The sequence below is a fragment of the Ammospiza caudacuta genome, chromosome 2 (genome assembly GCF_027887145.1).
Source record: "Ammospiza caudacuta isolate bAmmCau1 chromosome 2, bAmmCau1.pri, whole genome shotgun sequence".
NCBI classification, from domain to species: Eukaryota; Metazoa; Chordata; class Aves; order Passeriformes; family Passerellidae; genus Ammospiza; species Ammospiza caudacuta.
Window position 1 is genome coordinate 31,898,326 of NC_080594.1, and position 20,016 is coordinate 31,918,341.

The window sequence follows — 20,016 nt, forward strand, 5'->3', positions numbered from 1 at the left end:
GGAGAAACAGGCATAAACTTTTCATATCTAAAGCAATTATTCAAACAAGACTCCCTGAATTCCTCAATAGACAGAAATATATCAACCTGTTAGAGAACAAAGTGAATTACCTCATTAGTTATGGTTAAGTATATAATTTCCAGAAAGAGAAAAATACAATACTTGCTTAGGTAACTTAACACATACTAAGTACAAAGCAACTGTTGTGTGTAATTTCCATATACTGCATTTTCTCTAAAGGCTTTCTTACAGGATAGCCCTGTTCCTTTCCAGAGAAGGGAAAAAAAACCCCAACAAAACACCAAACAAACAAAACAAACAAAAAGTCAAACAAAAAAGCCTCTAATTCCATAAATTAACACACACACAAAATTCAACATTGTTCTCAATCTTTACCTGTTCCTGTACATCTTCAAACTCTGAACTAAGCAGCTCTATGAAGATGGGGACAGCTCCTGCTTGGATCACTATTCGAGTCTGAAGGGAATTTCCCGAGGCAATATTTGTCAGTACCCATGCAGCTTCGAACTGGAAAACAAAATACAAGTCAGTTCACTAGGAGCTTTCTATGCCACATCAAACATGGGCACTAAATATCTTCTAAAACCAGAGAGATCTGGCAGACTTGGCAGAGGGAAAACATGAGATATTACCAATTAACAATTTGCAAAGAACCAGAATCATGTATTTAGGAGTTATCATTATCACTTGAAACAAAAATTTGCAGCAGTTCCTTATGAGAACATTGGGTCTGCTGTGGCTTTTCAAATCTTTTTTTTTTTTTGCTATGCATTTATGTTACCTTTGCCTTTCTTACTGGCTAAGAACCTGTACACAAAACAATGTGCTTTCCCACGACATGGCACCTGCATTCACTACATCACAAGCGATATTCCTGAAGATGCAGAAGAAGACACTGTTTGACAAAACTTCATGGATATGAAGCAAATAAACAATCTAAAAGAGATTTTAAAAATCCAAACAAATAAAAACAGATTTCTAAAAAACAACACAAAGAACTTCTCTCCAACTCTAGTGATCAACACTGATGCCAAATGCTATTAGTGTATGATGTTTTAATTCATGACTTGAAGAAAAAGTGAGATCCCAAACACTTTACATTTTCAACTGTTTTTGTCATTTATTCTTTTAATGTCAACTTGCAAACGCATTAACTTTTTAAGATGAAATGCAAATTTTAACCCTACCTGAGACCTCAGGCCTCAGAAAATACAGATTCCTGAAATCAGTGTTTGAGTAGGTTTCTGTATGCCTTCAGCCCAAAGATTATTACACTACTCTAGCAAATTTACATCCTATTTGGTACATTCAGAATCTATAGAATTAAAAGAATGCTAAAAGTTGAATGAAAAGTCAAAACCAACAAACAGTAAAAATGGAAAGTTGTAAGCTATAAATTAATGACTTTGACATTACCAAAAGATGCTGATCCAACAGTATTCCAGTGGAAATACTGATATACCTTCAAAAACTGTCTGAAGAGATAGAGCAAGGACTTATGTTTAGGGTTTAGTTACAAAAACAACTCCTGCTAAGGAGTTGCACCAAATCCTGAAATGTGCCTGAAATAAGAACTCAAGAATTAAGCTTAGACTTCTAAGGCTTTTCATTTCTAAGTGTTGTTAGACTTTGGTTTTGAAAATGCAATTAATTAATACAATTAATACAATACAATTAATCCTGCCCTTCTGATCAACTGAACATTCTAGTAAGATGTGATCAGAATAAACAATTCCAAAATACATCACTGCAATGCACAAGGAGTATGGGCTGCAAAATAAAGTAGAAACAGACAAAGTCAAAACTGCAAGATTCATCATTAATGAACAAGAAGCAAAACAGTGTGACCAGAACCTAAGGCCAACGTAAAATGTTGCTTTTCTGCAATTCTCCTTTTTCTGAAGTGAGTATCCAGTGTTCTGGGTACATTCTAACATAACTGTAACTCATCTTTCTACCAAAGAGGCCTCTTATCCATATTTAAAGTTCGTCCTCCAGCTTCCTACTGGTACCACCAGCTTGAACAATTCACAGCTTGGAGACTCACACAGTCTACAGTGTAAGCCACAGAAAGGTTAGAGAGTGACAGTTTCTCTCCTCCTTCTTCTCTGTGGACACCTGATGCTCCAGGATGTATAAACTAAGGAACAGTCACACATTAATGGCAAAGATTTCTTTGTGGTGCCATTTTTTTCAAGATTCCTCTCTCCACAAGAGAAAAATGTATTTGTTCATGTATGGCTGAAGCAACCCTGGAGAACAGGGGAGCTTTTTAAAGTCTTCCATTTACCTTGAGGAAAAACAGGACATAGGAATTCCTAACAAATTAGGCCTTCCTATCACTGATCTCAGAGGCCTAGATTTACAGGATATTCCATTGACAACACAGAAGAAGAACAGACCATAAATTCCCATAAAGTTCCAATTCATGAACATGGAAGTTGCCATATTCAATCCACTACACAAGCAGCTATAAATCATACTTCACTGTCTCAGAATGAGTTGGAAATCCTTCCCTTCTAGGCTAGATTACAGTTAGAAACCCTAGAATGCCAAGCCCAAAGGAATATCTTTGGAAACAATGAGAGAGAAAATAAAAACATTAGAAGGTTACTTCCAGGGAACTTCTTAATTGATCACAGCAAAAAATTCTACCTGCAGACACTAAATTGCCAAGCAGGCAGAGAGATTTGGCAAGATGGAGGAAAATGACCCAGGCAGAATGGAGCATTTAGAGCAACATACTCAAGCTTTTATTTTCACTGCTTTCCTACAAAGTCCTTAGGACAAGCTTGCACATTTCTACTCTAACTTATTTTTCCCATTTCCATGTAAAAATCAATAAATATTGCACCAGTAAGGCCACAAGAATTGCTTCCATTTATCTGCCTGTCTTGGGTTTCTATGTTTGACCCCAATACATAATAAAAGGCATTCAATTTATTTTTTTTACAACAGATAGTTTACAAATCTTCCATTGGAGCTGCAAACCAACCAGCTTAAATCTGCTACATACTCTTAGTTACTCCTCAAAGGAACCTAAGAGACCTCTCAAATTCTGTGGATAACAATCTGAAAAGCAATACCTGTTAATGCTTTCTCTAATGCATAAAAAGCTAATTTTTTGTATATTTCCAGTCAACAAAATTTGGATTTCACATGGCATTCCCAAACCTGTTGCCTTATGCATTTTAAAAGAATACTGATTCTAATCTAAGAGTTGTATTTAATGGCTACATATTTACATATTTTTTCCTTAACCAGGTAATTTGTTTTCTTTCACTTTCTATTAGCCATGAAAGACTGTCTTATTTCCAGCTGTGTTTTTTTCTGATCAAAGGTTAAGAAAAATTAACTACCATTGTAGCACATATAGTTCAGTTTTTCCAAACCACAGTAAGTCTTCCAGCTTTCTATGCTTATCACTACAGATTGTATTTCTAATTCTAAACCTTTTTCTTACTTTAATCAAAAATTTAAATCCTAATTTTAAAGATTTAAAATTGCCTTCAATTTGTACAAAGAAGACAAACATGAAAGTTTTGTTTAATAGCTTTTCATCTCTTGAGCTCCAAATTTCAAGCTCTGTATTTGTTGAAGTCTGAAGACCCCATCCTATCAGTCACTCAATGCATGTCAGACATCTCCCTCTCTCTCCTGACCTGCACCCAGAGGTCTTGCCAGAAACTCTGAAGATAAAATAGCTTTTTTAACACAGTGAAGAAAGAGAGGAAGTAAAGCTGAAAAAATCACTAATTTTCTTCCTATCTAATTTGCATCACCAAATGCCTTCCTAAAGTAGGAAGGCAGATACATTTGTATTTTTATACCTGTAATGTACAGTTTTCTTTCCGCTTCAGGAACTCCACAAACCTGGCCACGACTCCTTGTGTGCTTATGACTTCATCTATTGGAGGATTTGGTTCTGTTTAAAATAAGAAGTTACGTTAGATACACTCATTTCTTTGTAAGGAAATTCTCAAATTACTGCATCAAAACAATATCCAGGGTCATACTGATTGCTCTTTTCTTGGAGTCTGTTCTTTTTCTGCAATATTTCACTAAAAGGCAATGGATTCCTATCTGTCAACATAAAAAAATTCCAGAGTTTTGAGGTACTAAGATAAGATGATTCAGAGCACTGATGCACTCAGTGGTTTAGGCAGGCTGATTTCAGAGCAGCAGTTCAGTGCAGTCACTCTGGCATGCACACATGCAAAGGACCTTTGGTATATCAGTATGTTTGGGCCACAGAGACACTGCCTAAAACATCTGAACTTACATCCAAGAGGAGATCTCACATCTGCTCTCACATCTGCAACACTCAGTACACATTTCAAGAGAAGAAGTGACTATTACATACATCAAGCTGACATTGTGTTAAGCAGAGCTTTGACCCTGAAATTTCAGTGTGAAACTCAATTTTTATTGCTGTCAAAGTAAAACCACGTGCTAGGGAGGCTTCCACATTTTTCTCTAAGTCATTTCGGCCCTTACCTTTAGAAAGCAGCTTTCGGAACTTCTGGGTGGCTGAGAGCTGCTGCTCTGGACTATTGGAGAAAATCATCTCAATCATATCAGCAGTGATGACTGCACTCTAGGATTTACATGGGGAAATAGAATGAGGGTGAGCGAGAGCAAAAGGGGAAAAAATCTGGAATTAGCAACATACAGGTTACATTTGCTATACCAGTACAAAGCTTATTTCTTGCTGAATAAAAACTTAGGTAAAACCATTATGGACAACATAGGAATCACAATATATGAACATCTACATAAGGCAGCATCATTCTCAAATGCAATTTTGCTTTACTGAAAGCCAAAATTCAAATTTTCCACAAGATATGGCAAGAAAATTACTCTTCAGAATTTTTAATTCATACTCTCTCCCTTCCTCTAAATTAAATGTAAAATTGTCAGCTTTAACAAAAAGTAATTATGTTAGCATTTAGATTTCCCTAACATGTACATTTTGACTTACTCTCTTACACCAAAATGTATAGGACCTCTCATTTCTAGAAGAGTCAACAAACTCTAATGCTTGTTATCAACATCAAGTAGAGGTATTAAATTTTCCATAATACTGAAGGTTTCCAATAATATGAATAAATTAAATCAGTAACCTTTCTTATGCTAGGTAAAATCTGACACTCTGTTCACCACACATGTACCCATGTGAAGAAGCATATGAAAAGTCAGATTTTTTTTCTTCCACTTCTAATCTAATCTTCAGATCCATCTGAACCCAACCCTTAGACAGACAGGGAGACAGATGACAGTGCTGAAAATACTTAAGCGTTGTCTGTAACAGCCAACAGCTCCAACTGTTAAGAGCCTGAAATTAATAGCATTTAACATAGCAAACTGTATAATGACACTATCTATCAATTAGGCAAAACCCTTTCCTTACTTTTTACTCTCTATTTGTTTAATATAAGCTTCCACACAAATGATTAATGGTATTTAAGACTTGCCCAATATTTGAATACTATATTGAAGAGTAAAACCATATATTCTATTATTGATCTACCACACTGTTTATAACCATTTCTCTGTTTCTCAGTAATTTTCAAGGCTCATATAACTATCTATAGCTCAGCCTGATTTCTATGGAAACATCACTCGCATACTCTGAACACAGACACTGTGAAGATCAGCAACACTTTTAAGTGAGAACTGCACTTTCCTTAAACTTTTCTGCTGTAGAACTGAAACCTTTACCATTTTTCTTTCCAGAGAGAAAGTTAAAAAGTCTAATTTCCACAAGAAGTATTCTTCTGTAGTTTTAAATTCTAGCACAGAAAGGGGTTCAAGGCCTCATGCCGACAGTTAAGCTAGGTCTAGCAGTGTTTCCAACACTTAGGTTAAAAATTGTGCCACTTGGAAGTCTGCTAATAAAGCTTTCCACCAAGCCCTTTTTAACTTTGTAAATTGCAATAACACACTGCCTGATTTGTATATTTATGCTTCAAGCAGTATGAATTTCAGATTTTAAAAACTCTGGGCAACATTTGATACAATCACCCATAATGGTGAGCACTAAATCCAGGAAGTGATCAGCTTGCCAGGACAATGACATTTTATTTTATTTTCTTGAGCACATATCCTCTGAAAAACCACTTGCTATACATTCCTGGCATTTTTCTCTCAAGTAATCTGTTTCAGGGTGGTTCACTGACATTGGTGTTTCAGAGTTGTCCATCTCTGAATGCATTCTTCACATCATTGTGGAATTTCATTTCCATCACATCATAGTACAATAGACTTGCCCTGCTTCAACCAACACTATTCACTTCCCATCACTTACAGAAGTCATCTCCATGTTGTTCATCTGAGCCTCATGGAAGCCCCCATCTGACATCACTTCCTCCTCCGTTTCTTCCTCAGCCGTCGCAACATTTCGGCGTTTAAACAACTAAAGAAAATATTTAACATATATATAAAATATTTAACATATGTATGTATATTCAATATATATTACACAGCCAATATATACACAGCATGTTGCATTAGGCTGCTATAAAAACTACACATGCTATGACCTGAGAGAAGACAGTACACTGGCTACAGGACTTCAACTGACAGCACACAGAGAAAGCTTAGCCATGAAGTAAATGAAAACAGCAATGTGCTAAAACATTGGTTCCTAACAGTTCTGGAAAACTGTTCCATTATATCCTTTTCTCTTCTTCACCATCTGCCTCCATCTACAAGTGCTTTAGCTTGCACACCATTCCCTTCTTGCAGAGGATGCTGGGGTTCAGAGACCTGATAAATTCCTGTGCATTACACATCCTCACAGAACACCTGCAGGGGCTCTGACAGTCGAGTTACAGTGGCAAAGAGGGCTCTGGAGGATGATCTTACAGAGGTTATTATACTGGGATGAGCAAAATTTGCTTGCTATGACTTAGAGAAGGTACCCAGTTTAAGATGTCCTGAGAAGAGCTGGAGAGGCTACACCTACTGGTCAGACAGTTTTGTCTGACCCTCAAGCTGCTCTGGCCAATGTTACCCCTGAGTGAATGAGGAGCACTCACTCTATGCCTTGTAGAGCCTGCAGAAGAGGCAGTGAAGTGTGCAAGTGATTCTGATTTCAGACTGTCTGCGTATGAATTTGGAGGGCAGAACAACTAAGAAGGGGTTTGGGAGAAGCAGAGTCAGAGCTACTGCAAGACAGGACTGTTTAAGGAGTGGTCACAGACTGCTGTGTTACCTGCTCCTCTCTCTTTTGCTTCCGTAGCTGCAGACCCTCTTCCTCCCGCCTGCGACGCATCTCGTCGGGGTTTAGAGATTTGTTCTTGTAGCTCTTCAGCCGGAAATTCTCTTTTCCTGAGGTCGTCATGATTCCTTCACAATGCAATTTAAAAAAGAAGACAATTACCCTTCAATAATGCATCATTTTATATTGTGTCCACTCCTTAAACTCTGTAGCCGTGAACTTCCAGCCAGTGCCCCCCTGTATTCCATCACCTAACTTCTAATAAAATTTAGAAGATAGAAAGTAAAATTTCACAGAATTGTCATTTTGGTCTGTCAGTTCTTTACAGCAGTCCAACAAACTTTTATTTTATCATTTTGAGGCACTCACTGGAGGGTAAGTAAAATATTTTACTAAGAACAGAAGTCTATAAGCCAGAGTATATAGTCTGGGTGAAAAAGAAAACTACACTAAAAAATTTTAACGTTTCCCCACACAGAGAATTAGCCAAATTACATACTCCTGTTTTTACTCAAAAGTGAAGGTGTCTTAGCTGCTTTTTATCTTCATTTATTTTGCATGTCAGTACAGGGGCTTTTTTTTTTTGCACTTCATATCCAACATTTTAAGCTAATTCAACACAACCCTGTTGAAGAAACTTGAAGAAACCCTGCGCTCTTCCTATCCTGACAAGGCCTACAAAGAAATTGAAACAAAAAGAAAAAATTTAGGTGAAGATGGTTTAACCATTGAAAATGCTCAGTCCTGCAAAGAAAGCAGTGCTATTGTTCCCCTCCTCCCCACCCCCAGTCCCTAATCCTGCCACTGTTTATGCAGAGGGGCCTTTTTTCAGTCTGTGATTTCCATCTGTCTTATGTAACTCAGTGGGTCAGCATTCATAGCTGCCCATGATGATTTGCACATGTACAACACCACACTTTGGAGTCACTTAGCATAAAGCAGTGATGGAGAACTGCGTGGAAAGAACTCATTCCGGTGTGGATCAGGTCTCTACTCTTAGTGCTCCATTCTGCTGCTACTTCTCTCCTTACATCATCCCTTTAAAACCAAGAGTTTGGGAATCAAATTCTCAACACGTCAGTGTTTCCATGCATCTTCACAGAGATGCAGTCTCCAACTTATTGTAAATCCTGTAATACAGAATTTGGAAAGCTGCACTTTATTAAAAGTTACTCTACAGGACTTTTAAAGGTCTCTTTCAAATGCTCTAATGTGTGCTATTAAATAAGCTACTCACTTCAAATTCCATAAGCACAGAATCACCAGATGATAAATGATCTCCTGTGCATTTTCTACTTTAAAATTAAGCAACATGAGTCTGTACAGATTCTCAACAGCTTAGGTTTCCTCTTTAAAATACATCAAATGTATATTGAGTCTAACAACTTTTTTTCAGTTAGCACAAAGAGTTGTAAGATAATAATAATAATAATAATAATAATAATAATAAAAGATACTCAAATATGCTTCTTGCTTGAGCCTCTTTTTAAGTTGCTACTACCTGACAACCATTTATAAGAATTCTGATGATCAGAACTGACTTTCACAGAAAACATTTCGGACATCACTTCAAGTGTTACTATATTCTGACAACTTTTTAAAAATTTTAAAAGATTTTTTAAAATGTTCAGGGACACAGAACTACTACATTGATTGTCAGTCAATCACAGGTTGCACCAAATGCAACATTAGCAACCTGAGCATATAGGTAAGCAATTCAGCAGCCTAATTTTGCTGAAAAGGCTCTCCTGAAACAGCCTTTTTTTTTAATAAAGGTGCGACAAAAAGATAAATCCCACAGCACCAGAAGTTCCCTACATCTTTCTTAACAGCTTTGAGACCCCTTTCTTCCTGTGTTTACATGTCTGAGCTTCAAGTGTTCGTGATTCCTACAGTATGCTTAGCAATTATATGTTCTTCACATTTTTAGTTTAAGTGACTACTACCTGTATATTAAACACACATACTATTTGAATAAGCCTGGAATTTTAACTGTAAAAAGAAGTTCAGTCAACAAACACTCAAAATTTCTTTCCTAAAATATTTTGAATAAAGTATTTTATCTATTTTAGAATAAGCAGGTTGAACTCAAACACCAAGTGGACAACCATGAGCTAGAAGGACATTTCTAACATGAAAATGGCTTTGCAGACGCTCTGGTCATTCAGCCCCTGACCATGAATAAACACAGGCATACACTACAGCCCAGGTAACATCTTGGGCCTTCCACAGTGCTGTTAAAAATTCTCCATTTTTGTCTGAAGTCTGTCTTCTCCCACTCATAAGACTGTATTTGCCTTTAATTGGGATTGCAGGACTTTGGTAACTCCTTTGATAAACTCCTGTGGTCATTTCACACCTTCACGTTCAATACCTAAAAGTTCTTAATTTAATTGAATTCTTGACAGAGAACATCTTCAACCCTTGATACTGAATTTCATCTAATTTCTATTATGCAGCTTCCATATAATGTTCCAATGCTTCTAAACATCAATGACACAAGCAACTTCATCATAAGTAATTTTCTTTAAGTGTATTCTTCCTCACTGTACTTATTAACATAGTTGCCCCCTTCATCCCCCGTTCGCACACTGATTTTCTTTCTGTTAATTTTGCTTCTGTCTTTAAGGTAATAATTTCCATTTTCCTCTCAGAGTTCTCTTAGCCCCTCCTGTTGTACCCTAAACCATTGTTTCACTTATTGAAAATACAGGTACAGGATTTGAATTCTTTCTCTGACTTTAGTGCAAGCCCTCTACTCAACAGCTTCACAGGTATTATCTTTCTTACACCCTCTACAAGCTGCAGCTGCAGGTTTTGACTATGCTTATTTCTGACTTTCGAGACAGCTCACTTGGCTGACTAACCCCTTCCTCTATTTAATGAGTAAACTGCACACTTAAAATCCTTTCAAAATAGTACATTGTCTTTTATCTGGGAGTACAAACACCTACCACCAAATGACTAGGAAGAGAGTTTCTTTCATTAAAGGTGAAAAGATTAAACTCTCTTCATCACTGAGAAGTTACCAATCCAACTAGAGATGGGTTCAATACCTTATTTTATGCTAGGCCATCACTGTTAGTAAATAAAATCCCAGCACAAAGCCACACACCTATTTTATACACCTGTCTGTCTGATCTCTATAACTGTTAAAGCCATAGTTATTTTCTAGAAGTAATTCTTACTTCCTGAAGGTATCTGAAAATCAATTCTTTCTTTACCATTCTTTTATTGTTTCCTGACTACTGGTGAAAAATTCAACGAGTGCATCAAGGATTCCACCCAGCCCACACATACTGACAGCATCTTTGGACCTATTCAAATGTGTGAGCACACAATGGCTTTTTAGGACTAAAAATGTAACAAGCTGTTACAGTCATCCAAGGACGGTTTGCTATAAATCTCCTCCTCCATTTTTGAGGATGTACCTTTTTCCCCAGACTAAACCACAGAAGCAAAACAACTTCAAATTGTCTCTCTGGTTTTCAGCAGCTTTGGTGTGACTTAGCTGAGAATCTTTCAGTGGTTACTTCAAGTTCACCCTTGCAGCAAACAGCAAACCCTGGATCTTCTCTGCATTGTCAAAATTAATGCTACTTCTGGAGGAAATCTGTGGTGGTTGTCATGGAAATGTTCTACCCATCTTTTCTCTCCTAAAGATAGCACAGCATTGTCCACATTTTTGATACTCCTGGCTACAGCTAAAAACCTCTGGAGACCTGGTAAGGAATTTTCATGGTGTATTTCTTGGGCTTTTGTGCAACATCACTCAAACCCCATATGATACTTTCTCCTTCTCAATTTGTCTGCATAAACACAAATTTCAGCAAAATTAAACCCACTATACATGGATAACTGCATTTCCCTAGGGCAAACATGATCCCAAATCTTTTGCTGATTAAGACAAGAACCGTACCAAATGTGGATGTATTCTAAGCACACGTTTTTAGGGGAATAAGAAGTTCTGCATTTCTCCTTGCTCATCAAGCCAAAGAAACTCTGAAGCACTGGAAAATACAGAGTCACTTACTGCCATGACCTACCTTGTCCCAAGCAATCATCCAGAAAGGAATAAAAATGAACTCCCTGCCTTCTTATATCAGCTATCACTGCCACTAGACTTAAGGGCTTTGCCAGAAGGAATACCTTGTGACTAATACTCTTGGATATTTCACACGTCAGACGTACCCAGATGTAAAAATAAAGCCCTTAAAAATCAAGAGCTGTATAATTTTATATATATAAATATAAATGCAATTTTTTACACATGTAGTAGCATATATGTACCAGATATACATAATGAAAAAAAGATTACCAAATACACTCCTGATATTAAAGACTATTAGAGACAGACTTTCCTTCTTTGGAAAAAGGGGCAAGAATATGAAAAAAAATGTGTTTCAGAAGAGTAGATCTATACATGACATTCTACCTCACAATGGGAATAGGTCAGAAGGGGAAGACTTCAAAGTTAAGGCAGAATATGAGTTTGAAGAGAAACAGTGTGATAAAAAATTATCAAAATACCCATGATTTGCCATATTATGAGAGTACATTTCCTAACTAAGGTGGCTGTCAGAAGGAAAGGAGTCACTGGAGGCAGATGTGGGAGCTCTGTTGTGCTGTCACACTGCTGCCTCTCCTCTAGATTGCTGCCAGAGAGACACAGAAAAGACACAAGAGGCACCATCAGCCCTGAAAGGACAACTCCTGTTAGAAACAGCACTGTCAAGCAGCGAGAGAAGCTGGAATTATTCAAGGGAAGAAATGCACAAAAGCTCTACTTCCAAGGAGATTTTAGTTTACTGGCTCTGCCATGGGATTCTACATGTCCTAGAGAAGAAGCTTCCTCACAATCACACTTTTTGACATCAAGCCAAATACCTACAGCACAGCCTGGACAGATGTTTGAGCAATTCACTGAGCTCTGATTACAGGATACATCACCTTCTGACACTCTTCCATGTGAGACTAGAAAACCTATCCAATTTTAAAAGCCAACCTGAAAGCAGCACAATACAGGGCATAGAATGATAAAAGTATCACCTGGGACTAATGTTATTTCCCTGGAAAAAATTCTAGAGCAAAATCCTACATTTGGCATCATCCTACAGAGATGAAAAAACACATCCACCAAGTCTCTATACTGTTGACAGTATTATCTGAGAGAAAAAGAAAAATAAAGGAAATCAACAGATTGACTTCTCTCTTCACTGCTGTCTCCTGTTTTTCAAAAGCCAGCTCAGCCAGATAAACACTTGGATGAGGTTGTACCAACTTCTAATGCAAAGCTGTTTGACAAACCGTGCTGGCTTACAGGGGTCTGTGGGAATGCCCACCAGCAGAAGCACCCATACCATCTGAGGGACAGGGGTTTTACTTTCTCTCTGTCCTCAGACTCTTGTAAAGCTCAGGACATCTACAAGAAAGGATATTTAATCATCTCAACTACAAAAACCTATTGTTCAAGCAAAGCACAGCCAATTTCCAAGACTTCTGCTTACCTTTCTCTAGCTGTAAAAGAGGACTGGGAAACACCTCTCACAGTCACTATAAAATCAGCAGTTACAGTATTTGTAAAGACCTGTAAAGTAAGTTTTGCTCCAGCCCTAGCAAGGAAACAAAACAATCCTGTGAATTCCATTTTCTGTGGTTTATAAAAGCTGCAACAGCCCAACAGCAGGGATCCACAGTCCTTGGGCAACCAGCACATAAGAACAATGGAGAAGAAAAGGAATCACCACCCTCTGCTATCCAAAAAGCCAGAAGATTAAAGGAGCTTCAAATGCAACATAAGAATGGTAGCCAGACATGAATAGAATGTATAGCCTTGAAATGTTCAGACTTTAAGAGACTTTCTGTTAAAAAATGGAATTAAGAACTGGATTTCTTCATGGAACTGCTGCCCATTTCCATATCTTTCAAATCTGCTTTATTTTGCAGGCTTCCTAGTCCTCTTAGGGTTTTTCCCTGCCCAGTGGTAAGCCTTAATTCACAATTGTTTCTGCTCTAGCACTTTTATAACCCTGTGAAATAGCAAAACAAGTACTAACCCACCTAATCTATGACTAAGTTGCAATGTTCTAGCTCTAGACCACTTGGCAAGCTGGATTGGTTCTTGCTTAAAAATAAGAATATCCCTAAAATACAAGACCTAAAAAACAAACAACATTGCACAACATGAAATGTGATATTACAGAAAAATTACAAACATTAATGTTGCTCAAAGGCAAAAAAAAAGGGGGAGAATACGTTGTGTGCTATCTGAACAATGTTGAGACACCTCTGTCAAATGTGCAGGGATGTGACATTTCACACCTCACCCTGACTTTCCTATCCACAAACAAAAAAAAGGGCTGAAAAGTTGGCTAAAGTAAAGAAAAACAACTACCACATCAAAGGTATCTCTGCAAAATTACTGATCTTGAAGGGTACATTGATTATATCTCCAGGTAACTCAGAAATATCTTCTGTCCTTACAAAAAAAAGTACATACTTTTTAAGACATGTACTTAAAACCAGGCCAACATCAGCTTGCCAGCTCCTGATCTTCTTTACACTAAAAAAAAAAACCTCATAGGAAAAAAAAAAAATCAAGGAAATATATTTCTGGTTGCATAAAGAAACCAATCACTAACAGAAACAGAAGAATTACCTAGAATTGGTAATCTAGGCACATCTGAGAAACTGATCTGGCACATCAGCCTGTATTACTAGTTAAACCCACTGACAGCCACAGAGTTAGACACTTAATTTTTAAAAGTTTGAGGATTATGTGCTTTTTTTTCCTCTCTTTTTTGAAGAAACATTGCTGAACAGATTAAGAAGTAATGCATTTACAAGGTTTATTGGAAAACAGTTTTAGAAGGCAACATGCACAATAAAAGATTATATAGTGTGTATCTAGCACTTCACCATACATTTACTACCATGAAGATATTTACAAGATGTTTTGAGCTCTATTTTTAAAAGGTCCATTTTGACTTAACAAGGCAGCAGATAGTTTTCAAAGTTCCAGAAAGCTTTTAACTTGAGTGAGAAGGTAAAAAAACTGACTGTCAAAGCCAGGTCAATTTAAAACTAAAACATCTTCAAATTTGTTAACTGAGACTTTCTGACTTGAGTTGAAAATACAAAATTCCTTTATTGTGTTCAAAGACACAACAGTGCAATAAATCTGTTTAATTAAAAAAACCCTCACCTTCATTTCTATAACCCCACAGTCCATAATCAACCTGAAACCAAAAGGTCCCACAAGTCGTAACACAAAGAAGCAAGTGATGAGGAATTAAACTATTCAGCCACACAGGATTATACTGACACTAAAAAAAAAAAATAACCTCACGTAAATGTGCCCATCCATATGAAACTACAGAAGTGATTATTCCTGTATGCCAAGTGAAAATGTAATCTGTTTTTCCTCTGAAGAAGAGATCCATTTGTATTTTGATCAAGATTACAGCACATGCTCCCTGCACTCACAGGATGGGCTGGCCAAATATGTATTTTCTGTAAGGTCATATCTAAAAGAGGGACTGCTTGAAAAAACACATTTGACAGTCATCTGTCAGAAAAAAAAGATCACCCTCACATTTCCAAAATCCTAACTTGACCTAAACAATACTTATGAGTGAACAAGAGTGCACCTTTCAGAATTTCACACAATGAGAAGAAGTCTCAGGCAGTTTAAAACAAATTAGGTTAAAAATAAACTAAATTAATAATTAAGTTGACTTTGTTGTTTCAAGCAGCTTTTGTTTAGGGCTGGAAATATCAGAAGGCACTGAAAGCAAAGCTACCTCATGCTTCCCATGACAAATCTGCCTGCCACAATTGTATCATCTGCTGTGACTCAGCACTATGGAAGACATGTGTGCAAATCAACAAAATAACAGTAAATCAAAATTCTACTGATTTCATCCTAGCTTTGGACATCAGCAATGAAGGAGTCACACAGCACTGAGGTATCAGCCACATCAAGCCAAAACCCACAGGACTTCAAACTCAGTTACACTCATTCTGCCTCCCTCATCCCGTTTACACCCAATATCCCTCCTACCAAAGCTCCTGAAGCCAACTAAGAGCACATTCACAGAGACACCTCTTCTCTTCTCTGATAACTTATCAGCACCAAAAAAAAGGGTAGAATGAGAACACTAGGCAGCTGGAAAAAGGATCATGTGGAAGCTCTACAAAGAATCCCTGTGTCTTTTAAAAGGCAATCTCACCCTACTTCAGACAAAAACCACAACAACCTGATGTTAATCACAACATTACTATTGGACTTTACTTATAGATACCTACAGTTTGTGATCCACTAATAGGTGGCTTGTTTGCTCATTTTCCTAATTCAACAGGTGAATTTGCTTTCAAGTGTTACCTTAGCACTAAATTTGATAGGCTTACAAAGCCTTGTTTCAATATATGTTTAGGATGTTTAGCCACAAGGTATTTATTTTATGGTTTTAGAAGCAGCACATTGCTTACATATAATCTCAACTTTATATAAAATAAAATAAAGATCTGTGTGTGTCAAACCAGTTGGTATCTCACAGAACATATGAATCCTCCTGCTGAGCTTGACAAGCATCTGAACTACCAACAAAAACAGAAAAACAGAGAAAACAAATCCTGTGGATCACAAGGAAGCTGCTGGCAGCAGGTGACTGACTAAATCTTGTCTCATGTCACCCTCTGAAAGCCCAGAGTCCATAATGCTCTACACACATCCAGGAACAGTCGCATTTCTTTCAGTTCCAATGAGCTTTAGCGTCTGTCTCCTCATGACACTAAGCAATAATTATGTTCCAATAAAGTGTTCACGTTATTCAAACCAGATTTCTTCTGTCACTGAACTCCATTTATTCCTGTCTAACATGAAGAGACCAGCAGAAGTGACCCTGTGATGTGCAGTCTACCACAACTTTCTAACACTTTTTCACACCTTCCTGCTACTAACATCCTTTATAAATCAGTTCTGGTGAAGGGAAATTTACTGTCACCTGTCTTAGACCACATCTACTTTTTATCCTAAAATGAATTATAAAGGCTGCACAATGTTTAATGCAATTTAAGACATTCAGGAGGTGGCATAATATCATTTCCAGTCCTGCTGGTCTACAGATTTCATATTCAATGGAGGTTTTTAGACTGTTTAGCTTAAAATTACCTCTTCTCCTTTTCCAGAGTCCCTTTACCTTGTCCACAATAATTTAAAGGTACTGATATTTCTACAGGCCTTGCATTCCACTGCTGGCTTGAAAACCCCACCTTTATTCCTGGAAATAACATCGAGCAGTTTAATCCACTTACTTGCTTAACAGACTTTAAAAACTGTAACAGACAAGGTTTTTTTTTTTTCTTCAGAGCAGAAAAAAAAGTGACTTGCTATCATAATGCTGCCTCTATTCTCTGTACTTTACATCAGCATTCTTTATTAGTATTATTATATTATTTAAACAAGTACATCCATTATGCTTTCACCCCTTAGTATGAAGCTGAATAATTTTTCTATCAGTTCAGCTTCCACTTGTTCTCTGAAAAAGAGGTGGTCTGGTCTTTCTAACTTGTTTGTCCATTACATCATTCCAGAACCTCCAGTGCAGATATTTCAGCCACTCAGAATATTTCATCAAGTGTGTAATTCCTTTAATGCCTTTTATTTTTCTTGACTTGCTCAGAACCTACCAGGCTCACTCAGTATTCCCTTTGGCCTTCAGAAGTATTTAAACAAATGCAATAAATTAAGCTATTTGCTGCTTGCTGCTCTTTTATTTCTGTTATGTTGCAAATTAACATTAAAGCCCCTAGCCCTAAATCACATAACTCAGGTATTTTTATGCACTATATGCTATTTTGGAAAAACCTGATTTCAGTTTTTCAGGGAGGCTCCGGTTTACATCCATCAACCTCTTGCCATAAAAGTTACATTTTGCAACTTAAGAACACTTTTAGTTGCCTTTAAAGGTACACTTTTGTGCTCTCAAAGATAGAAATTAAGCCCCCCCAAGAACTTGTGAAATACTTCAAAGAAGTATTAAAGCAAGCCTGCAGAAACAGGACCATAAAATAAAATGTACCATTCTATTAATGTTAGCTTATTCAACAGAAGGGGAGAAAATAAAAATAAAAAAAAATAGTAAAGAGCACTGTACAGAAACACCGAAGCTGAAATAAGACTATCAAATAACCTGCTTAAATAAACATTTACACTTAGAAGTTTCTATAAAGAACCTTTCAGAAACTGCCACAACTGACTGTAGGACTTTTTAGTTCTCGTGGTGACTTGGGCCAGGGCTGCTGCTGCCTTTCCCTTTCCAAATGGACTAAAGTGGGACTTCTCCAGGAGCCAGCACTCAGCTGGATACACAGGACCACATGAGCACACCAGCTCTGAAGTCATCAACACAGAGAACACATCATCAGAAAAAATCAGCACATGGCACACTGACAGCAAGAGGTGAACACCCTGGTCCAGTGTCAGAGTCAGAGATGGGGTGTAACAAAGACTCTGCTTTAAAGCTGGGGGTCAGTGGGGGATGCCAAGGCCCCAGACAGTCACATCTCTCAGGAGCGAAGCAGCACTGAATCTGTGTGAAAGACTGTGACAGGAAAATCCATGATGAGAAAAATCTCCACCTCGTGTGTCATCTTAAGTTACCGTGCCTCAAGCTACGATTCCTCTCCCCTGTGCCCATGGGTATGTCTAAAGGGTAATTAAAAGGTGCAACCACAGCTCAAGTAGAAACTTCAAAACTCGTTTTGAATGAGTTAGTTGACATGTCAATGCAGGTGGTAACACTGAAAGGAGAACACAATGAAGTTACAATAAAAACAAGGCCAAATACACAAAAGATCACCTTGATACAACCTATTAATTTACACAGTGCTTCATTAACAGCTGGAGGGAATTCTACTCTAACTACTAACTGCCAGAGGTATATACAAAATAGCATTAAAATAAAGAGCTTCTGAGGATAAAGTTGCAATCTCATTTCCTGAGAGCTCATTGACATATCCCAACTTTGTTAAGTCTTTCATTAACATCAAGCAGTCAGAGCAGAAAATACGCCAGCAAACCAAAAAATCCAGAGGAACAGCAGCTTGAATAAAGGATAAAGGGACCATTAAACACCACCATTCAGCACCATTTGGGAATTCTGCAGAAACAGCAGCCCGGTATTTTCACAGTTCATGACGTATCTTTCCAGCCCACAGTTTCATTTTCATGAAACGCCCTCAAGAGGCAAAGCTTAAAATCATTGTTACAGGGACCGCGCTACGGGCAACACAGATTCAGAGACTATGAATGGGACAAGTTTCTGTGGCACACAAAGTCTCTGGAACAGGACAACTGGAAACGGCCACCCAGCGCTAACCTTCCATCGTACACAGGCAGCCAAAGAAATAACATTTTAGGTGAGATAATGCGAGGCTACGGGGTGATATTTGTAGGGAGATGGCAGAGCTTTTTTAAATCAACTAACACCACAAGTGAAAAAAAAAAAAAAAAAGCTTGGAAGATGCAGGAGGAAGTTTCCCTTCCCCTCCACAGAATCAATCAGGTTGGAAAAGACCTCTCAGGTCACCGAGCCCAACTGTGACCCAACACCACCGTGCCAAACAGACCACGGCACTGAGTGCCACATCCAGTCCTTCCTCAAACACCTCCAGGGACGGTGACTCCACCGTCTCCTTGGGCAGCCCATCCCAACGCTTAACCACGCTTCTCCTGAAGAGATTCCTCCTGGTGTCCAAGCTAAACCTCCCTGGCTCAGCTTAGGGAGATGTCCTCTCGTCCAGCTGCTGCCCTGCCTCCGCTCGCAGCCCGTCCCGCGGTGGGAGCAGCGGCACCGGGGCCATCCGGTCCCCGCGGCACGGAGTTGTTGCCCGACTCCGCGCAGCCAACCGCGGTCACTTCCGAAGCCGGCGCTTTGGAAGCCGAAGAGAGTCCCTGCAGGCACGAGCAGCCTGTCCCCGGGCACAGCAGCACCGGCCCGCCTCTCCCCGGGTCCCCGCCAGCCGCGGGTCCCGCTCCCGGCCCACGCGCGCGCCGCTCCCGCCGCGCCGGCCCCGGCCCCGCCCCGCGCGCGGCCCCCGCGCGCCTGTTGCACGCGCGCGCGCGCACGGGCCGGGGGTTCGCGAGGGGACTCCCGCCGCGCGCGGCACCCCCGGCCCGGGCCTCCCCTCCCCCCCGCCACAACCCGAGCCGCCGGCGGCCGATCCCCGCCCGGTCCCTCCTCCCGCGGGGACGCGGCCCCGAGCACCGCCCGGCTGCAGTCACGCTCGCTCCGCCGGGGCCGAGGTAACGAGGCTCCCCCCCACCCCCGTACCTGCTGCCGGCCCGGCGCGGCACCGCGCTGTCTCCTCTCGGGCCCGAGGCGCGCGAGCGCCGCTCCCTCCCTGCCTCCCTCCTTCCCTCCCTGCCTGCCCGGCGCTGGCTGGCAGCGGCACTGCGCACGCGCGGGGGGCGCCGCGGCGCCCTCTGGGAGGAAGAGCCCTTCCGGCGAGGCCGGCAGGCGGCGGCGGCGCCCTCCTCAGGACAGCGCGGCCCCGAAGGAAAGACTACGGCTCCCGGCAAGCAGCGCGCGCCCCCGTGCAGGCGCGCCTCTCCCGCCACGGGGCACGCCGGGAGTTGTAGTGCGACGGGCGGTGGCGCCGCGCCCGGGAGGGTTTGGGGAGACGGGAGGAGGCGCCCCGTTCCTTCCCCGCCTGAGGGATGGTGGCGGCGGCCGCCCGAGAGTGTCGTGTGTGGGACACGGAGGTGGCGG

At 39.9% G+C, this 20,016-nt stretch overlaps 1 protein-coding gene across 1 annotated transcript in view; it reads right to left on the reverse strand.

Moving 5' to 3' along the window:
* Window positions 1-19,669, reverse strand: part of KPNA1 (karyopherin subunit alpha 1) — a 57,332-nt gene extending 37,663 nt beyond the window's left edge. The window contains exons 1-6 of the mRNA XM_058824740.1: window positions 19,579-19,669; window positions 7,238-7,371; window positions 6,329-6,436; window positions 4,519-4,618; window positions 3,852-3,946; window positions 397-528 (exon numbers count right to left, since the gene is read on the reverse strand). Of these exons, the coding sequence (XP_058680723.1) occupies window positions 397-528; window positions 3,852-3,946; window positions 4,519-4,618; window positions 6,329-6,436; window positions 7,238-7,366 (564 nt within the window). The 5' untranslated portion in view covers window positions 7,367-7,371; window positions 19,579-19,669. The remainder of the gene's footprint in view (window positions 1-396; window positions 529-3,851; window positions 3,947-4,518; window positions 4,619-6,328; window positions 6,437-7,237; window positions 7,372-19,578) is intronic.
* Window positions 19,670-20,016: the final 347 nt, after the last annotated feature.